Here is a 21,462-nt window from a genome sequence, read left to right on the forward strand (position 1 = left end):
CCATCCGCACCTCAGACCTACCCTGGCTTCGGGGACCACTGGGTGGGCTATTCTCCTGTCTGTGTCACCTTGCTGTGGATCAGGCTGCCCCGGTGCAGGCTCACATTATGAAGAAGTTAAAACCTACCTATGGCAGCTGAAAGCAAGCCAACCACCCCCAGAGAAGTACCGCAGACCAGCTGGAAAGAGGCTGAACTTTGGCTACAAGTGCAAACTGACCCATTCAGTGATGTGTGAAGAACTGGTGAGAGGAGATGAGCAGCAGGCAGGGCAGGGGCCACCCTGAGAGCCAGCCTGCCCAAGGATGCCCATCTCTAGTTCTTTCTGCAATCTGGCAAAGAACTGATGTAAAGCATCTGTCAGGACATGGTCTCTCTTTGACAGGCAGATAAGCATGGGGGGAAAAAAAAGAAATGAGAAATACTTTGCTGCTCATGTTTAGTCTCCCCGCTGAATCTTAGGAAAGGCATTGGGAGCACACAAGGTGCAAGTTCCCTAACAAAACAGGCAGAGAGTGTCTCGCACCACGAGTGCTTTGCACAGGGAAGCTACAGTCTTATGCAAGTGTCTGAGTCCATCCACCCCAGACCCTCTTCTTTACCTCCAAGAGGCCACCAGCACAGAAAAAGCAGGGTACATCAGTGCCAACCAGAACTGGGACAGCACCTAGAAAACCCAACATTTATTTTCATTCTGGGACACGTTTCCTTACAGTCCCGGGGCAAAGGCAGCCCCAGGGCAGCCAAAACCGGCTGCCCTGGCACGAAGGTGGGTTCTGTGTACAAAGCAGTAAAGCCAAGATACGACCTCCCACGCCAAAGTGCGTGTGCTGTCCACAGCCATCGCAGCAAGAAGTGGTGTGCTGTAAATGAAGAATAAGCCAGGCAATCAGAGAAACACCACACTGGGAAAAGAGCAATACCAAACGTTTTAATGCCGGAGCTGTGGGACTCGTAGCATGTAGGCAGCTGAAAGCAGAGCAAGTCTGCGAACAGAATAATAACCCATAAACCAAGGAACGTTCAGCCACGAGGCTGGTCATCAAAATACACTCTGGCAGCTGGGGAACAGGAGGGACGTTACAATAGTACCTCAGAAAACCACTGGCACACAGTCCAATAGAGAGAGAGGGGCTGGCTCATGCAACAAGTGGGTATGTGAAAACGTGTATTTCTACTTTTTCTGTGTAAAAGCTTAGAGGAGGGGAAAATACACTTTAAACATTTAAATATATTTAAATATATTTACTTTAAAATACATCTATTTTTAAAAAAAACACAACTCTTTTTTCCGTCCCCTTCACCGGATCTTCACAGAAATTGCCCTGCAGATAGGTTGGCCCTTTAGCACCCTGTCAATGCATTAAATTACAAAAACAACGGAAACAATAAAGCAAACCCCTTCTGCACCTGTAGCACACGGACCAGTGTAGGATGCAACAAGCACCAGCAGCAGCACAAAGTGAGGGTCACAACAACAGAGCCAGGGGAAAAAAAAGAGCAGCTCAGGCCAGCAGGGAACCGCAGACCCAGAGACTCACCCTGTTCTCCAGCATTTCAGAAGATTGCCTATCAAGAAGCTTAGCCTGCACCCTAGACCACACACCACCTCAGAAAGCAGAAAAGGGCAAAAATGTTTGTTTTCAGTGGAGCACATGAGATTATTCTCTGTTCATAGCACTAACTTTGTGGCAGAAGTAACAGCTAGTACGTTCGTGAGAGATACCTGAGGCCACCTCCAACAGCATGTGGCTTGGAAAAGGAAATTCCTAAGCAGAAAGGTAATTCCAGTCACATCTCCAATCTCCTGCTAAACAGCAGGAAAGGGAGTAAAGCAACAGTCTCACCTTGAGCACCACCTGCATCCGAGATGAAGCTGAAAGCAGCACACACGGCAAAGCGAACGAGGAGCAGCCAAGCAGCAGCTCAAGAAGACGTGGCAGGAAATGTCTTCCCCTCAGTGAGAGGTCCAAAGACTTACAGTTAATGAAGCCAGTAACAATGTTTTAAATAAAACTGTAAACCATCGTTTGAGAATGGTTAGAGGGTGCACATTATCCTACAGTACCCACACAGAAGACTATCACCTGTGGAACGAAGGTGGTGACCTGTGTGCTTTGGAAGAGGTCAGCCTTCACATTTCAGCTCTGTTTTCTTTCTAGTTAAGCTATTAATGTTCTGCACAACTTACCCTCACCGCTCAGAAAGCTCTAGCTGGGAGGCCCAGCAGCACATCCACAAGCTTAAAGGCCAGTGTTCACAGGAACAAGCATTTTCTCCCATTATCAGCCCAATGTCTAGGTGGTTTATAGCAAATAAGGAAGGAACTGATTTGCAGCCCTCTTTCCTGCAGCTTTCAGATAGGAGTAACTATTCGCTTGCCCTCATTAGCACTGCAAGGAGCAATGCTTTGATCTGATACTTAATAGCATGAGCTTAAATGTCTCGAAGCTTTACAGGAGAGAGCATCTGCAGCCCAGCCCCTGCCTCAAGATCCAATATCAGGATCTTCCCACCAGTACAGGCTTCCAGCATGCCAGGGTGTGGGATATCCGTGATCCCGTCTGGCAGACAGCTGAATGTCGCACATTCTAAACTTCCAGACAGCATCATCTGGATGAGGATGACAAAAACGCCCACAGCCACTATTTAAAGCTGCTGAACATTCTGGTGTGTCTGATGGCAGGAGGCAGAGACATATTCAGCGATGGACAAGGACCTTCATGGGCATAGCCATGACAATCAGGTTTTCATGGGTTGTTAAGTCTCACGTAAGCTTTTAACAAACCATGTGTAAAATACCGCAGGACACATGAGCAAAGATGGAAGCCTGATGTTACATCCTGTGCAACAACAGCATATGCCTACGTGTATACAACTATGTAACAACTCTGAGGTGGAAGCAGTAGACATCCAGGCAGACTGTGCTGCCTTTACTAGAAACTCTGCCGAGTTCCTTGCCATCTCTCAAGCAGTCAATCGTTCTTCCCAGGCATCATTCCAGGGGGCTTCACTTCTATGGGACTCTGCTTTCAGACAGTGTTCAGTGGGCCCTGGGGTCCAATCACCCCTGCGGTCCAGATATGCATCTCAGTTGGCTACAGTCTGTGTCACAAAATTCTCTCTAGGCTACATGGCCTTTGGGAACGCAACAAGAGAACGGCCTGTTGCTTCCTGCCACCAGGCAGCAATTAATACCCTCAAAAACCTACTGCGCTCTTACTCCCAAATGCTTAGAAACCATCTTTTGCTGATTTAGTACTCTTAAGTACCAAGAGGTACCGAAGCAAGTCGCCTTTGGCAAGTCACCTAGTCTTGTGCTATACTGGAAGTTGGGTTGTCACACTGACTCTCAAAGAGCTATCCTCACCACTGGAATTACACTCCTGATGTACATCAACCCTTGGGGTTCATGGCTGCACTTCAGCCTCCTCACCAGCAACCGCATCCTGGGACTAACATCAACACACACAAACCTGCCCTTGACCCAGCAAACTCCTTGCTTCTGGTTTCATGCCCTTTCTGCTGCAGACAAGGGCTGCCACGCAATGGCGATGCAGGCTGTTAAACCTTATTTCTAGATCTGTAAGTATTTTTACAGCAGCATGTAGAATATCCCCCACATTTTATACGGGGAGAAACCAAAGCTCGGAGAGGTGCTGCAAATCACCTGCAGCCAGCAGACCAGTGGCAGACTTGGCAACCAGCCCATCTCCTACGGGCCAGCCCACCGCCCAGGCGGCACGGCCACACTGCCTGCCTTCCAGCAGGGCCCTCGGCCTGGGAGAAGGCAAGAGCATTCTGTTGCCTTTGGAGCAGCTCACTGAGCGCGGTCCCAAAGGGCCGTGTGGTTTCAATCATAAAACAGCACGCGCAGGCAAGCTCTCAGCATGATGGCAGCTAAGCCAAGGAGAAGACCTAAAGGACTTCACCTATCTCCCCCCTCCAACTCCACACACTTGAAGGTAAAGAAACAACTGCATCCCTCTGGCAGAAAAAGACAGCACCAAGATAACTGGAGTGTCACAATAAAAATAAAAGACACCTCGTGTCCAGCTTTGGGATGCAAAGTGAGCAGGTCGGTGCCAGTGCCTGTCAGAATCACTGTGCAAGGTGAGGGACACGAAATGCCACCAGCTGGGGCACAGGGACTTTGCCAGGCCAAGGGGGAGAGGAACGCTAAGGCTTGCCTAACATTAACAGATATACATTATCTGGAACAGTTATTCGTTTACAGCCTCATAAATTAGTGAGCCCATAAAAACAGGAGCCTCGAGGAGGACATGCCAAAACCCTGCCATGCAAACCATGTTAATTACGATAATAGGCAGATTTTAATAAGCCAGTTCCTGGCTCCGGGATCTCAGAAATACCTGCCAGCCATCTAATCGTCTAGACCCCAGTGGCACAAAAACCATGTTAGAGGGTTTGTCGCACCCCGTATCCCTTTGAATTTTGCTAGTAAAAAAAAAAAAAAAAAAAATCAGATGAAAGAAAACTCCTCCTCTGTAAACCCCAATCTAGTCACAGCAATGAAACAAAAGTCTCAGCACAGGCGGTGGTAGCGGTGAAAGAGATGAGAGGGCAAGAGGAGGGAGATGAAAGAACGGTAAATCATCTTCTCCAGACGACGGGACCGGGGAGCCCCTGGATTCCTGGCTGCGCGGTTCTGGCAGCTGACGCTGCTCTTCCTGCGATGCCCTGGCAGAAAGTCAGGCAGCACTGCCGTCCACTTCAAATATCTGCCAGCCCAGCCCATTGGAAACGCGTCTGTGCTGAACGCTGGAGCGTGGAAGGTGAGGCGGGGGAGCCTGCTGGATCGGCTAAGACTTTAGCTCCCGGTCGGGTTTCATGCTGAAGGGCTCCAGCCTCTCGCTCTCTGGCAGCATGCTGTTCAGCCGCTCCATTAGCGGGATCGTCTGGTCGATGCCCATCTGTATACGGCGGAGGATGGCAGACATCTCGTTGACCTTCTGGATCTGCTCCGCATACTTGGCATACTTCTTCTGGCGCTCCTGCATGAAGCTGTAAAGAGTTTCCACGGAGAGGTCCATCTGTTTAAAAACAACAAGCAGAGCGAGGCGCATTAGGCTGACTGTTACCACAGGCCTTTCAGCACGCTGTCTTTCCTAAAAGCAACCGAGAAGCACGTTAGACACCCCACTGGAGCTACCAGCCAGGTACAAAGGAGCTCCTCTGCTGGGGCACAACAAGTTTGTCATGAAACAGAATGATTCATAGCTGTATACCAGGGAGGACATATGCCCACCTCAGTTCTAAACCCAAACGCTGAGTATTTGATCAGAAAATTCTTTATTTACAGGGTTGAAAGCCAATGTGCTGCCAAGGATTTCCCAATAAACTGTATACATATCCTCCAACTTATCCAAATCCAGGGAACTCGTGGCCTCCACCTACACCTGTAGTATATTTTCAGTGGAGATGGTTCATTTGCAAGCACTAAGCTCCACCACAGTTGCCAGTGTTAATTCCATTGGCTTAGCCAGGTTACTCTGCAACTAAGCCACTGCTGTTATCATCGTCGTCTGGAAAGCTCCTGCCTTGGGAGAGAACCACAACGGATTGCTACTGTCCCTAATTTCCCCGAATCCTAAAAATAAATGTGTTATGAGTAACCCCAGGAGAGACATTAAGTAAATCAGCCACGCAATTAAACACAGTAAGTACCCAAACACGGCTCTGGCGTGATGACAATGACAGGAACTGCACTGAGTGACGAAGGTAGCCTTTATAATTCACAGCCCAACTTTCTCTTCAGCCAGACCTGTACACTCCAGGCGGGATTCAGCCAATAGCTGCTAGTCCCATACACACATGAGCCAAGTCAGATGGTTTAAGCCGTTTTACACGTTGTAAGACATCCCATATATTCAGAGTGCTTGGTAACAGATCTGCTCCAAGCCCTCAAGCAGACACCTGAAGCTTGGTTGCTTCGCCTCGCTGTAGCTGTGCTTGACAACCCCAGTCACTCCAGTGCGCTGGCTCTTCAAACTGGTATGACTGAGTGGTGGGCACACATCCTGCAACCACGCTCTGTCCTCAGCAAAAGCAGTCCCCTCACTTGGGACTCCACACATGCCCACAGTGGCTGCCAAGCGAAGGGCAGGAGCAGACACACGCTGACCAGTTTTAGCCCACTGCCACCTCTTATCACTGTTTTTCCAGAACCTCTCCCATCTAAGTACCCCCAGAGGAAGGAGGTCACTGCTCACAATGAAGCAGCCTGAGGGAGTCACTGCTGAGAACTGGCCTATCAGGAGGCCCCAGCACAAACAACATCCCTCATTTTAACTGTGTGACTGAGTCAACCCATTCGGTGGAGAACAGCGATTGTACCTGTCTCATCAGGGACAACACAAATTTGTCGGTGCACTGCTAAAAAATAAGCCATGCTTACCATATCTGACTTCCATACTACTTCATCGGCCACTATAATCCTGACCCAGCACACAGCAGTGTGGGGCCATAGGGGAGAGCCAGGAGCAAGGGAAGGGCTGGGTGGAAGCGGTGCAAAGCTGGAAGGGGCATCCCTCCACCGAGGAGAGAAGTCCCACCAGACTGAGCACTGCCATCCCACTGGGGTTTGGCACTGGGGGAAAACTGGGAGAGCTGTGTTTGCTGACAAACATCCCTTTCAAGCCCTGGGGAAGGGGTTAAGACAGAAATGGTTGGGCAAGAAAATATTTTATTGAGAAACCTAAGTTACAAACAGCATTGAAAACAAACACTCTAGTTTCTGCTGAACTGTCATGGGGATTAGGAAGCATTTTTTTTCCCCTATCACCTCCATCAGAGCTGGATACAGTACCAATTAACCTTTTATTTCATCTGTACTTTCTAGTGCTCTCAGGCTGAATTCTTCCTCTTTGCCTCTGTGCTTCCTGTGAATTCCTCCCTCCACACTTTCATGCACAGGACAAAATAAAAACCAGCAGAGCAGGAAACTCCAAACAGAGTGGAAACAATTTAAGCCTACACAGGGGTTTCTATTAAAACCTCGGCTTAATAATTTAGTAGCTTGGCGCTAGCTCTGTAAATTGGAGTGTGTAAAAAGCAGACCACCACCAGGTCTGCACGGGATGGAAGTAAATTCAATCCAGTGCCTAAAAATGTCCTACCTAATAAGAGACAGTGGCGTGGAGTGGCAGCCAGTCAGAAACCTGCCAAAAGCCAGCATGCCCCATTAAACCGAACGGTGCAGGGACCCAGGCAGAAACCTCCCCTGGTGTTGAAGTTCTCCTCCACAAGCCGGTTCTCCACGTCGTCTCACAGCACTGTGCAAGAGGCAAAGCTTGCATCTACCGAGCTCTGAATCAAAAAAAACAAAGGCCCTCATTTCTCTCCACTCCAATAATTTCTATCTGTTGACTTTTAGGCTCCTTGCATAAATACCAGTAACATCCAGTTACTGGAGGGGAATATGGGGAGCAGCTGAAGCTGACCTGTAAAAGGAAGAAGAAATGTGGAGTGGCCTTCCAAGCTCTTTGCTACTTTTGGACACATTCACAATGGCTACAAAAAAAAGCTGCTTCACAAAAAAGAGAAAGGGTGGAAGTGAGCGTTTCCTATGGTTTCCCTACACCTAGCATTCACGTTTGTCTGCTGCGGGAGGCCACAGCAGCTGTACAGCCAGTGACACAACAAGGAGGACTGAAGTTGAGTAACTGTGAGGAAAGGCCAATTTTTACTCAGACTGAACCTGGTCTTTTTAACTAGCCGGGGGGAAGCTACGTGTTAACTCCTGTATATAAATGCCAATGCCTCTTTGCAGCTTTCCTTGAAGTAAGCCTAAATACACACTTACATCCTTCCTGCCTCCTCCCCCTCCAAGCGAGCTCCTCCAGTGCCAGACCTTGTGCTTTTACCTCTCCTGGCATGCAGTCCTATTCCTCTGGCACTCAGATGGGGCCTTCAGTTGCAGGACTCAGAGGGTCAGCCCTATTTACCCACCACAGAGACTAAAACTACCCTTTGGGAATTCACAATGAACAGGGAACATGCCTAAGAAACTGCTTAATTCCCATCTATTTAATTCCATACAGTAGCAATAAAAAGCATCTGGAGAAGGGGAGCTTAGGCGGAGTCTGCTCCCTTGCCTGTAGCCAAGGCAGTCCATGCTTTTCAAGACACCCTCGAGGGTCATATGAGTGAAATTGCCCTCTCTGAGCAGCTCTCATCAACTCCCACCTCCCATACACGAGACCCTGCCACAGTCTCTTCTGAAAAACACTCAGGTCTCAGCCTTCTTGCCCATCCCTGGCTGAGAAGCTCTCTGGGAAGCCCAGCAAGATGCCTCAGAGCCAGCAGCTCTTCCACTGCCCTGCAACCATCTGCAAGTGTTTATTTGAGCCATTGTTTTTGCTCTGCTTGCTTTGAGCTTTCTGCTACGCCAGGCCACCACAGTTGTGGGCAACTCCCCAGTCAGCAGGTCACCACCCTGTGCCCATAAGCCATGACAGATGTGGAGCTGCGCTGTCACCAGCCCCTCGATGCTTCACCACTGAGGCTTCACCATGACCAATTTCTCCTTCAAACATCGCCACTAAGTAAGCTAGTATCATCCCCAGCTTGCAGGTACAGAAGAGCTTAGAGAGTCAAAAGACTGGACCCGAAGCCTGTTAAGAAGCAACAGCACAAAAGCAGAGGGCAGAGCCTAGCATGTGAGGTCCTGCTCCTAATTCTCGTCAAAGCGAGAGGTTTTGTGAAGACCCAGCCTGGTCTTGAGGAAAAAAAGATGTGTTCTCAGTGAAGGGGTGAGAGCTCCCAATGCATATTTTATTTCTTTCCAAAAATAATTCCTCCTGTTAAAGCAGCAAACCTGAGGTTAGACATTCCCAGAATAGACGACAGGATTTTTTTCCCCTCCTACATCGAAAAGGATGGAAGATTTTTTTCAGTTTTTCTTTTAGGAGTATAGTATCATAAAAATGACAAGCCTAAAACTCACCTTCCACCATGATGTACTTTTTTTGTACAGCCAGTGACATTCAGAATTTGAGTCTGTTTCTATGTCAAAGCTCATGAGTCCTCTGTGGATCAGTAGCAGCAGGACACTAATTTATGCCTCAGCTTCACATTTTAAATATGAAATGACACCTACTGGGCTTTTCTTTCTTCAAATGAAAACAGATTCATAATTACTTCCAAATACAGTGCAAGATGGATATTCCCCCACTTACAAGGGCCCCAGCACAGCCCCTCCTGCTACACCATTCATATTGTCAACCAGTGAGGGCTCACAGACTCTCCTCTGCGTTACACAGGCCCATTTGTAACACCACACTGATGAAACACAAACACAATTGAGGGTACTTTCAGACATCTTGCACACCACAAATTCTTGCATTCTTGGCCCACACTGCCAAGCAGAATAAAGACATGAATTTATCTCACAAAAAGACTGAGGTCAGCACTGGACATTGCCCAATTCTTTTCAAGAGACAATGCTGAAAACAAACCAGTGCCCTACATATACCTCTTACCTGGCATGGTTTTATAGCACCTCTGTCATGGGCACGTAAGTGTTCTGAGCTGTCAGAAACAGAGGTCGCATCTTGTTAGTTCAATGACTGAGACTGAAAATTGCAGCTGGGCACATTTTTCCTGGTAGCAGAACATGCAAATACAATCAGAAGTTCATTAAACTTGGAATCAAATTTCTAGAGAGGCACTGCTGACATTCATAACAAAATAAATACATCTCATAAGAGGATGTTCTGTCATTCCCAGCTTCTCCACTCCCTCCTTAAAATGCCAATAAGGCAAGAATATGTTTTGTTTCCCCCTCACTCAGCAACAGCCTTCAGGAGTTCAGCTAGACATCGGTTTGTCCTGTGTCCCTCTGCCCTAATGATCTGCCCTTAGCTCCCATCCCCCATGGCTGCCACTCAAAAAACCCCAGCAATTAAGGTGCAATCCTTACTCCAGAGAGTTCACTTGCTAGAACAGTGCTCAGAGCACAAGCGGCATTTCCCTTCATGTTGTCAGGTGCCTGGCTGGGGTTAAATGAACTCCTTCCTGCAGCTGCACAAAAACCACATCTGAAAGTGACAGGTGGGAACATGACTGCATGGAATATTAGTCACGACGTGCTGGTGTGAAAATACTTTTCAATCAACGCACTTAAAACTGAAGACAGCTCCTCTTTCTGTACTGCTTGAAAACAAATGTGCTCAATGAATGGCTTTTTTTTTCCCCTTCCCCTCTCTCTTTGATAATGTCACGCAAAGTTAGCGCAATAGATCGTGATGACTTCCCGATGATGGGAACATCCTCTGTTTCTCCCACTCATCCCACACACTGGTAAGTGATAAACTTACTGGGTAGCATCTTTGCCAGGGTAGAAAACAGAGACGCCCAGCCAAGGATCCCACGCCCTTCTCTTCAGCATCAGTCATGAGTACAGCTCTCACGAGTACCCTTCCTCTGCGCCACTGCCAGGTAAACAATTATAATTTGCGTTTAAGCTCTGCTTATCACATCCAAGACCAAATCCCATGCCAAAATGCTCCTTTTGCTCCCTCTGTAAGTTGTCATTGCTGTAAACAATTACCAAGGGTTATTCTGTCTAAGCATTGCACAGATCGCAGTCAAGTTAGAGAACAAAGAGTAACCATTTTAACTGGCTCTAACATTGAGTTTTAGTAATATTAATAGGTACATCAGGGCCCTTACCTCAAAAGATCTACAGCTAAATCCATACCTGGTCCCTTAGAGCTATAGTAGATATATGATAGCGTAAGATAGGCTGCTGCGACTGTAACGTCAAGATTTAACTATTTTGGGAGGTCTTAGGTCACACAAAAGAATTCATAATTCAAAATAATAAGAAGGTTCATTCTTGAAATTAGCTTTTCCACCTTTATGTAAATCTTTTCCTGCATATCACGTTATTGGACAGGATATGTTTGTCGCTACCCCGCAGTCTGACCTCCTCAGCCCATGTCTCCCTCACAGCTCTGGCTCGAGCCTTCCCTGCTTGAGAGCTACCAGCATCCCTCTGCCAACTGGCAGTCCCCCAAGCTTAAGTTATGACTGCTATCACTAACTGTTGCTAAAAAAAGAGTCCTAAGCTATGATTAAAACAATACCTATCTCTCACCCAGCACAAATGAACCAGTAGACTTCCAAGCACTTGGAAAAGCAGGTCCTCACTTCACAGAGGTGGGAGAAGATGGACAGCAAAGCCCGATAACCAGCAGCCATCTGGAATCTGGTGCTGTAGATGCTATAGCCAGCTCTCCAGCTTGGATACATCTCATATCACAGTCCTGTTCTACTGGACTGTCTTTACATACATTTCCCTCAACACCACAGCTACTTATCATCTTTCTTTCTCAAAACAGCTAAACCATAACATAAGCAAATGAAACTCAGGGCACAGTTTCACGTTACACAAAATCCAACCCAACCTCAGGCTGCAAAGCAGTGGTCCCACCCTCCTCCTTCAAATTAGCTGTGTTATCACGGGCTCAGTTCTGCATGTAAGTCGGTGGGGGAGAACAAAACAAGTTTGGTCTTCCCAGGCTCGCTCTTCTTCAGTGGTTTGGTCTTCTGTCCCATCAGCTTGCTTGACTGACCCATCAGCCTGACAGTCACAGAAGTGGCAGGACCACCATGTGAAGAGAAGCACCATCTCTCCCACTGCACGAGTTCCTGGATCATAACGCAGTGTTTGCTGTGGCTGTGTCAGACTTTTAAATGCACAAGATTCTTGGCGGGGGGAGCAGAAATTATGTGATTTTATCAGTAAGTTTTCTAAATTGTCACCAAGAAAAGTTATAGTAATTTCTAGCTCATTGACTTTAGCTCATAAGAACACTCTTTCAGAACTTTCAATTGCTGCTTTCGTAGAACAATCTACATCCATCTAAAAACCCACCTCTAAAATTTATCACAACTAAAAAAATGTTGATAGATTCAAAGCATTAGAAATGCTTCCATACCTCTCCTAAATTACAAAGTTTAAAAAAATTAAATAACAAAAAAACACCCAGACAATACATAAGATTAATGAACCTGTGTGTGCAACGTCCTCACAAAACTTCTCTTTTGCAGAGTAAAACTCCACGAAAATCAGTAAGAAACTCCTAGCCTGTCTTTAATTAGCTGTTCCTGGAGAAAGAAAAATCTGTTACAGAGTGATCTGTTTTTCTGAATGATAGCTTGCACAACTCTTATTTCAGACTACCTAATAATTCTGCTACAAAACACGGCCTTCAGTTCCCCCACTTCCTGATTTTACACCGCTGCCGTATTACTCATTCAGAACGCTCCGATATCCAGACAGAGCTTGAATATTACAGGACAACAGCACTTGTAAATGTTATTTACCCTTAGGGTTTTGTTTTATCACAAATTTCAGTTCTGTGCTTTCAACATGTCAGAATGACTAGCTTTAAGCAAGTTGGTTTTCCTATCAAAAATAAGCTCCGATTTGAAAAGAGATGACCGCTATCATTAATGGGATGTTCCTCAGAAAACACCACCGTTCTCATTTCAGAGTGAAAAGGTGCTATCTAAAATAGTCAGCATCATTACATTTGCAAGCCATCTGATCTAATGATATTATTCTCAGCTTCACACTTCACAGAATCACAGAATGTTAGGGATTGGAAGGGACCTCGAAAGATCATCTAGTCCAATCCCCCTGCCGGAGCAGGATTACCTAGACCATATCACACAGGAACACGTCCAGGCGGGTTTTGAATGTCTCCAGAGAAGGAGACTCCACAACCTCTCTGGGCAGCCTGTTCCAGTGTTCGGTCACCCTCACCGTAAAGAAGTTTTTCCTCATATTTATGTGGAACCTCCAGTGTTCCAACTTGCACCCATTGCCCCTTGTCCTGTCAAGGGATGTCACTGAGAAGAGCCTGGCTCCATCCTCATGACACTTGCCCTTTACATATTTATAAACATTAATGAGGTCACCCCTCAGTCTCCTCTTCTCCAAGCTAAAGAGACCCAGCTCCCTCAGCCTCTCCTCATAAGGGAGATGTTCCACTCCCTTAATCATCTTCGTGGCTCTGCGCTGGACTCTCTCTAGCAGTTCCCTGTCCTTCTTGAACTGAGGGGCCCAGAACTGGACACAATACTCCAGATGCGGCCTCACCAGGGCAGAGTAGAGGGGGAGGAGAACCTCTCTCGACCTGCTAACCACACCCCTTCTAATACACCCCAGGATGCCATTGGCCTTCTTGGCCACAAGAGCACACTGCTGGCTCATGGTCATCCTGTTGTCCACTAGGACCCCCAGGTCCCTTTCCCCTATGCTGCTCTCCAACAGGTCTGTCCCCAGCTTGTACTGGTACATGGGGTTGTTCTTGCCCAGATGCAGGACTCTACACGTGCCCTTGTTATATTTCATTAAATTTCTCCCCGCCCAACTCTCCAGCCTGTCCAGGTCTCTCTGAATGGCTGCGCAGCCTTCCGGCACATCAGCCACTCCTCCCAGTTTTGTGTCATCAGTGAACTTGCTGACAGTGCACTCTATTCCCTCATCCAAGTCATTAATGAATATATTGAGTAGTACTGGTCCCAGTACCGACCCTTGAGGGACTCCGCTAGACACAGGCCTCCAACTGGACTCTGTCCCATTGACCACCACTCTCTGGCTTCTTTCCTTCAGCCAGTTCACAATCCACCTCACTACCCGATCATCCAGACCACACTTCCCCAGTTTAGCTGTGAGGATGCTGTGGGAGACCGTGTCAAACGCCTTACTGAAATCGAGATAGACCACATCCACAGCTTTACCATCGTCTATCCACCGGGTTACGTCCTCGTAAAAGGCTATCAAGTTGGTTAAGCATGACTTTCCCTTGGTGAAGCCATGCTGAGTGCCCCTAATGATCCTCCTGTCCTTGATGTGCCTAGAGACAGCATCAAGAACAAGTTGTTCCATCACCTTTCCGGGGATGGAGGTGAGGCTGACCGGTCTATAGTAACCCGGGTCCTCCTTCTTGCCCTTTTTGAAGGGCACTTGCGACCTGATAGCCATAGGTCTTCCTTTCCAGATGTCCTACAGAAGGTCTTTCAAAATTTTTCAAAAGGGGATGCTACCTTTGCCATATTTAGTCAGGGTTAGACACACTAGAAGAAAGCGTTTCCTAGAAGAGAACACTACTTAAGAAGAAAAAGCTCTTAAATCTGTTCTCAGAGAATACAATGGAGCTGAGTTTTAACCATTTCCTACAGTTTGTGAAGTGGTAAAAGGATTATCTAGGAATCCTCCTTTTTTTTTTTTTGTCTGAGGAATTGCAGACAAAGATGGGTTCAAGCACCCTGCTGCACTTACACAGCCAGTCCAACACATCTGGTTGCATCAGACCTACCTCCCATGTGCTGTGCACATGGCCTGTACACACGCAAGAAGCATGAGATGTGCAGGGGCACAAACCCAGCAGTCAGGAGTTGGGGATTTCTAGACATCTGACAGCCCAGATGAAGCTTTTGCTCTTTCCCCGACAGCCACAGTTCTCATATGAAAGTCCAGATCAACAGCTTCTCACCAGGTGAACTCAAAGGTATGTCAGCTCTAACAATGTTAGCCATTGATAATCTGAAAAATTTCTCAAAGATCTTTTTGAAGCTCTACATCAGCTCTTTCATGTTCAAACAGAGCATGAAATGAGCCAAGTACATCCCAGCGACAATGAGAAGGGGAGGATCTACTCCTTCATTCCCAGAAGAGCTACTTTCCAGACTGACTCCACCATATTTCCCCAGTACTGAAGTTCAAATGTCCCAGGACTGTTCTGGAGGTCACAACATCTGATAGTAAGTCTTTGGCTTCAGGAAAGCCTCAAGGAAATCTTCAGCACTGATGATCATTTCCATAGCAAGCTCCTCTGAGGCTGTTGTTCAAAATATAATAACAAGAGTACATACCACCAACAATGATCAATGATTCAGACAAAAGTTCAGTGAGTGAGTAGTGGTAACTCTAATCCACTCTGAGCATTTGTTTTTATTGTATTGAGCTGCAGTGGCCTCAAGTTTCACAGAAGGCTGAGTATTTCTCTCTCCTTGTTTATGTCTACAAATGGATCTCTAGAACAAATTGATCAAAAGCGAGAAGGCATTTGAAAATTTACACTATGATGTGGCAGGAGAACTTAGAATTGAAAATTAAGTCGTTCATCTTCAGTTCTCATGTAGCTTAGGTCGGGCATAGGCAAGAATTAAATTCTATGGACTGGATTAAGCAAAAGGAAGGCTATGATCCAAGAATCCTTTCTGACCTTAAAAACTCTTATAAATTCCTTGCCATATACTGCTATTTTGTTGATTTGTTTTACAACAACTACCTGAGCACCTTTTTAAGCTGAAATTCATCTGATTTGGGATTTTATCTTTTTAGATAATTTGCCAGTCCCAGCAATTGCTCTTCAAATACATCACTTTCTTCTGGTAAAAAAAAAAAAAAAAAAAAAAAATCTTACTTCTTGTCCACTACACCACAGTTTGGCACAGTTCATACACTTGATTACAGGGTATTCTACTATACTATAATTCAGTATTTTATCCAGGCTTCCAGAGGTAGATGACACATCCAGTCAGGAACAACGCCCACACGAATTAATTACTAGTAAATGATATGTTTCATACCTCTAGAGCAGCGTTGAAATAATGGTTAATAATGTTCTCATATAGAAACATTCATGCACCAATGGCACAGAAACATTCAGGAAACCCTACCCTTCATAAAAAGCAAGATGGACAGATTACTTGCACTATGGCTTTGTAATACTTTCAACATGAAGTCATCTCTGCAGATCACATCTGATTGTTATCAGAATGCTAATTATAGGGCTGCTAACACAAGGTCAACCCCACTCCCCCAGCCTAGCACCTACCATCTTTAAGTCATCAGTGCAACTCCAAATATTTGCAAATAATACTCGCTAACCTACATAAAATGAAAGTCAAACTGCTGAACAGCTTTCAGCTAACATTTCTGACACTTCCCCTCTCCCCCAGCCCAACCCTCCTGCCCCCCCCCCGCAAAATTCTCACTTAGGGGTAGAGTTGACACCTTGAAAATTTCAATTCAACATTGAAACAGGAGGTAATCATTCAGAATGAAAGCCTGTAAAGTGACTTTTCCTGTATCAACACAGTCCAGCTAGGAGGAAAAAGACCATTTTCAATCTGCGTTAACCCCAGACTTATTTAGAAAGAGAAATCCTACCATTTTTGGTCTTCATTTGACTAAGCCAAATAAGTAAAGCTTTTCCAGTTTCCTCCCCGAGGTTCTCCACTTCCCAAGCATCCTTACAGCCCTTCTGTTGTACTATGAACTCGCCTTCCTTGAACATAGCGAGAGCTGTGCACGGTGTGTCAGACAAGATCATCTCTACACCTTGTGCAATGCAATCAATATGTTCCTGTTTCTTGTGGGAGTACCTTGTGTGATACACTCCAGGCTGATACTTGCTTCCTTCGTACCTCAAATCTGTTTCATGCCCAAATTCAATATCAAGTCTGCTAACTCTGGAATAGACTTCAATGCTTCTTACTCCCCTTGGAAGATCTACAGTGTCGGGGGGACCGGGGGGTGTTTGGTTGTTGTTGTTGTTTGGGCTTTTTTCCACCTGGGGAATAAGAAGGGTAGAATAAGAAACTCAATTTTCTAGTTTAAACAAGCTGTGAGAAGAAACTGAATTCTATTCCTTCTGGCACCTGATAATCATAAGCTCCATGCACTAGTCCTGATGAAAGCATTAATATAAGGCTTAGCATACTAGACTTCCAATTTTCAGTGACAGTCTCTTAAGCACCTATGTTCTATAATAATACAAATTTTCTGACTGCTAGATGCTTGTTTAAGTTTAATTTTCTACTCTTTCTTGGAAGTTTGGTGGTGGAAAGGATTCCAGTTTAGATCTTTTCTCAAAAGGCCATAAGAAACCAAAGCACAAGAGAAGGGAACATGCTGGAACTGATTTCACATACATACTCTAGAAGCAAGGGACTGGTCTTTTTTATGACACCAAATGAAGCAGTGCATGTTAACACAACAGATTTCAGGCTGTCACAAGTGCCAACAATCTTCCCTCTTCCTTAATAACTGGTAGATCACTTCATAAAGCTCATGTACAACAGAGGACTGGCTATCTGCCTCAGGCATACACAGCAAGACATTCATTCTATGTGTTAAACTATCAATTGTGAAGCTTTTTCAAAAGCATCTTCCCATTTCAATGCTGGCTGGTTAAGACATCACCCCACCACTCAAGAATTCAAGCTACCTGCACATCAGGCTGGAGAAAAACGAGCAAGATCAACTAAAGGACATGAAGGTAGTTTCCAGCTTAACAACACTCTGCATTTATTTCTACATGATGGTGTCTGTTAAGATTCCAGTCTTTATGAATAACACTTCATCACAGAAGAGAGGAGAAATAAGGAGCCTGATAGATTGCCACAGTCCTCATCAATCTCATAATTCCAAGACACCAAAGACTACATTTAAGGCACCTGTTCTTCACAGAACACTACATTTCCTAGCTTTTCTAAAAAGCATGGCAGCATGGCATTAAATCCCTTGAAAATACAAGAGGCATTTTAACCCAAGTTCATCCCCATTTCAGAAATACTACATTCCAAAGAATTCTAGGCCTCTTTCCCTGGATTTGTGGCATTGGTAATTTAAGTCTGTGAACCAAAATGTTCACTGAAAACAGGTTTCACAAATAGTTTCGGAAGCTCAGCTCTGATACCACCTACAGGGAAGCCATAACTAACAGGAACGGCAACAAACATCTCACTCAGCAGAGTACTAAAACAAACAAAACCAAAGACCAAGCAAAAAACACCTCCACAAAACCTCCCCTTCATTTGAGTTCATTCTCTGAAGGGACACTGGTCAACTGTGACTGGAGCACGGGATGAATCCCAGACACTCCAAATCTTTCTGCTTAGAGAGGGATGGAGCTAAGAAGAGTGACTGTGGTGCATCACCCAGTAGAAACTATTTGTGCTTGCAGCAGATACACACCCCGAGTCTAACTGCAGCCTTTGTTAATGGGATCCTGCACTGCATCGACCTAGTCTCCAGCCAGGCGTATCCTTCCATGGTTTCTGGCCCAGGATTCATTCATTCCCGGTGATGGAACAGCTTCCCGCACTTAGACAGCTTTTCCCTTTGTCACCACCTTCATGGTACCTTGCCCTTTAATTCCCACCAGGGAATGTCAAACCTTTACAAGCTGTCCCTACCACTGCCAGCCCTCTCACCTCTAACCAGAGGGGTTCAAAGCCACAGGCCCTGCCCATAGCAAACCCGTCCTTTCCTCAGGGTGGAACACAACCACGTTGATGACCTCTGCAGGCCACATTCCCCAGCACATTTTGCCACTACGTGACAGGTCTCTTCAGTAAAACAAACGCTCAACGTCATAGTAACAACGTAGTTGCGATAAAGGTCAAAAAGCCATGAGGCATTCACAAAAAATAAACTGCAATTCCTAAATCCCCAAATTGCTGGGCATGCTTTACTTCACACACGTGGTGACATGAACGGCTGAATCACAATTTATGAGTCTTAAAAGCATGGGATAAGCTACAATGTGCTTGTATATAATGCTTGTGTATAAAAGTTCTTTTCTTGTTATTCTGCCAAACACACTAGACTTGTTGCTTATAGACAATAATGATTTAACTCCTATCCATAATTTTCAACAGCTGAAATATACTGGGAGACACGATGTGGTGTATGTGTGGCTTCAGAAGTTATTTACTTGCCAAATATTAAGGGATATATTTCTGGACATCTTAACTACATACTAGAGAAGCCCATTACAATTACTTCTTGCAGCAAGCTGGTAAAGAAAAAAAAATGACAAGTAAAAAAATAAATCCATAAACATCTTATTCTGGAATATTTGTTCAAAGTAATGAGCTATTCCCATAGAGGAATTTACAGGTATGAAATGAGCCATACACTGTAATTTGCTATGTGGCAAACCAATTACTGATATTAATGCCTGCCTGAACAAAAGTTGTTTAACTATTAAGAATAGTTAAGAATATAAAAGCAATGTTTATTATATTTGAAAATGTTTTTTTTTTCCCCTTAGGCATGTATCAGCTTAGACTGAGATATTTTTAATTTCATTTTGTATTGTAAAAAGTGTTCTGTTTTCAAACTTATTGTAGTCTGAGATTCCTATGGGAATAAAAGCTACAGATAACACTGCATCGATATTTGCTTTTAGGGTGAAGCATAAAAGCCTTCCCAATAATCCACTTTCAAATATATTTTAAGCACAGTTTATCTAGGAACTACATTTAAGGGTACATAGGATACGTCGAGTAGCACATCCCCTTTGCCAATATAGGAAGTCTAATAAGAAATGCTGAAGATCTTTTCATTCAAAGCTTCTTTGAAAGGAGCTTAGATGGCTTTCAGCTTCCCTTCTGCTTTCGTAGAAAGAAGCTAGGCCTACATTTTCAAGTGTGACTAGTAATTTTTGGATGCTCAGCTTCAGATATTTTGAAAGATGGGATTTTTGAGAAGCTTAGCACCTTGTGCATGAAAAATAATCTTTTTTAAAGGCATTGAAACAAGACAATTTTGGAGGCACGCAAAATCATGGGCCCTTTCTGAAAATTTAGCTCTGTTCCCCAGCCTTTACCTATTCTACTTTTTTCCTATTCCCTGTTACTCATCGTCCCCTATCAGATGACTTCCCAAATTCTCTCCCTGACACCCAAAACAGATACCCTCCACTGATAAGGACTTAATGTAACGTAGCCCTCTCCCTGCTTCATTCCCTTCTTTCCCCCAAGTCATACCTCATATTTAGTGCTGGTCAACATTTGCCTTCAAACTAATCTTGTCAGAAACCCTCCATTTTACAGATCGCAAAACGGAGGCAGTCACTCCTGGCAAAGAGAGCACATGCAGCTCTCATAAACCCAACAGCAGCCCGAGTTGCTCAAAACTTCAAACTAGTTATAATGTAGATCTACAGCACTGTCATGGCAGAGACAGATGTGGGATGCAGCAAGTTAAGACCTCCTGGCTACAGCTCGGACCCTAAACCCACCACAGAAACAAAGGCAGAACGCTGCAGTTGAGCTCTTTTGTCCTCATGCAGATACACCCTAAAGAGATTTCTTTTTAATATACAACACCCAGGAACAGGCAGACCGAGATTGTTTTGTCCCTGCTTAGCAAGTCATGGTTCACCCTTGAGATTTTTAGCCTGAAGTATCACATTCTCCGTAAGGAGCATCGTCAACTCTGTCCCCACCATTAAATACTCTGTGGCAAGAGTGCTAAGGTGCAGGTAAGATCAGTTTAACCTTTTAACTAGCTATGATTGCCTTTTATACCGTAGCATTTTATAACATGTTATCTACTGGGTTTTAAAAATGCACCTTTTTCCTAGCATACACATATAACAAGCTTCATGTGGGTCCAACATACCATCAGTAGACAGACTAGATCCCGTTCCCAGACCCATCAGAATAGAATGCTCCCAGAAATCAATAATGTGGTGATTAATCCAATAAGCTAAAAATTTTCATCCTACAAAATACCAAAGAGTAGACAAATTACCCAGAAAATGCTGCACGTAGGCTTTGTTTCTTGAAAAACATCAAATTTTGTGAAATGCCATAACCCTGAATTAACACATACATAAATCCCAAATTGCTGTTCTGTTGTTTTTCAAGCCGATCAGGAGAAAAAATTAAAAGGAATCCTAACTATTTCAATGGTCCTGAAATTAATGCAGTATTGCAACAGATGGTGAGTCAGCTGCCAAAAATTAGTATGAAACATAATATTTAATGCATAGTGGTTATTTTTCCCTAAAAAGATGCAAGCACATCTTTTTTTTTGGCAGTGAAGACAAAGACTATTGTAATGAAAATCAATCCCTTCCAAAACCAACAGTTTGAGTACAAGTAAGTGAAACTGCTGAAGACAGGCAGTTGAGTCAACTACCTTCGATCACGTCTTCAATTCTTTCCCCTTCAAGGAAACACTTGGGTAAATGTATTTCTTCTAGAGATAGAACAGTCACAGCAACCTGGAAGCCACACAGGTTCTACGTTTAGAAGCAGGTACGGATCCAGCCAACACACTGTAAAGAAATTCTGGCTAAACTGGGAAATGGGATGGAGAGCAAAGCTAGACTGTTTCGGTCCCCAAAGTAAGAGAACGCACAGATGGGTCTACTTATATCTGCAGCAACTACTGTCATGCAATGTTTTTGTTTTCCGTAGCTTATTCTCTTTCCTATTAAGAACTATTTTAATTCAGATTGTGTGCCGATTTACAAATGACCACAGTCAATTACAAGTTATCGAGGACCAATAAATTTACAACAGTACTTTTGAGTTTTGCCAGAAACCAGGAAACATTGTTTCTGGCTACACAGAGAATGAGCAAAAGATATTTGCCCTGGGACATTTTTTCAAGGAAAGA

General features: G+C 44.8%; 1 protein-coding gene across 1 annotated transcript in view; it reads right to left on the reverse strand.

The window, feature by feature from the left end:
• Window positions 1-909: 909 nt before the first annotated feature.
• The window catches only part of BORCS5 (BLOC-1 related complex subunit 5), a 76,871-nt gene continuing 56,318 nt past the window's right edge, over window positions 910-21,462 (reverse strand). The window contains exon 4 of the mRNA XM_068402302.1: window positions 910-5,053. Within this exon, the coding sequence (XP_068258403.1) occupies window positions 4,823-5,053 (231 nt within the window). The 3' untranslated portion in view covers window positions 910-4,822. The remainder of the gene's footprint in view (window positions 5,054-21,462) is intronic.

The sequence above is a fragment of the Nyctibius grandis genome, chromosome 5, assembly GCF_013368605.1.
Source record: "Nyctibius grandis isolate bNycGra1 chromosome 5, bNycGra1.pri, whole genome shotgun sequence".
Lineage (NCBI taxonomy): Eukaryota > Metazoa > Chordata > Aves > Nyctibiiformes > Nyctibiidae > Nyctibius > Nyctibius grandis.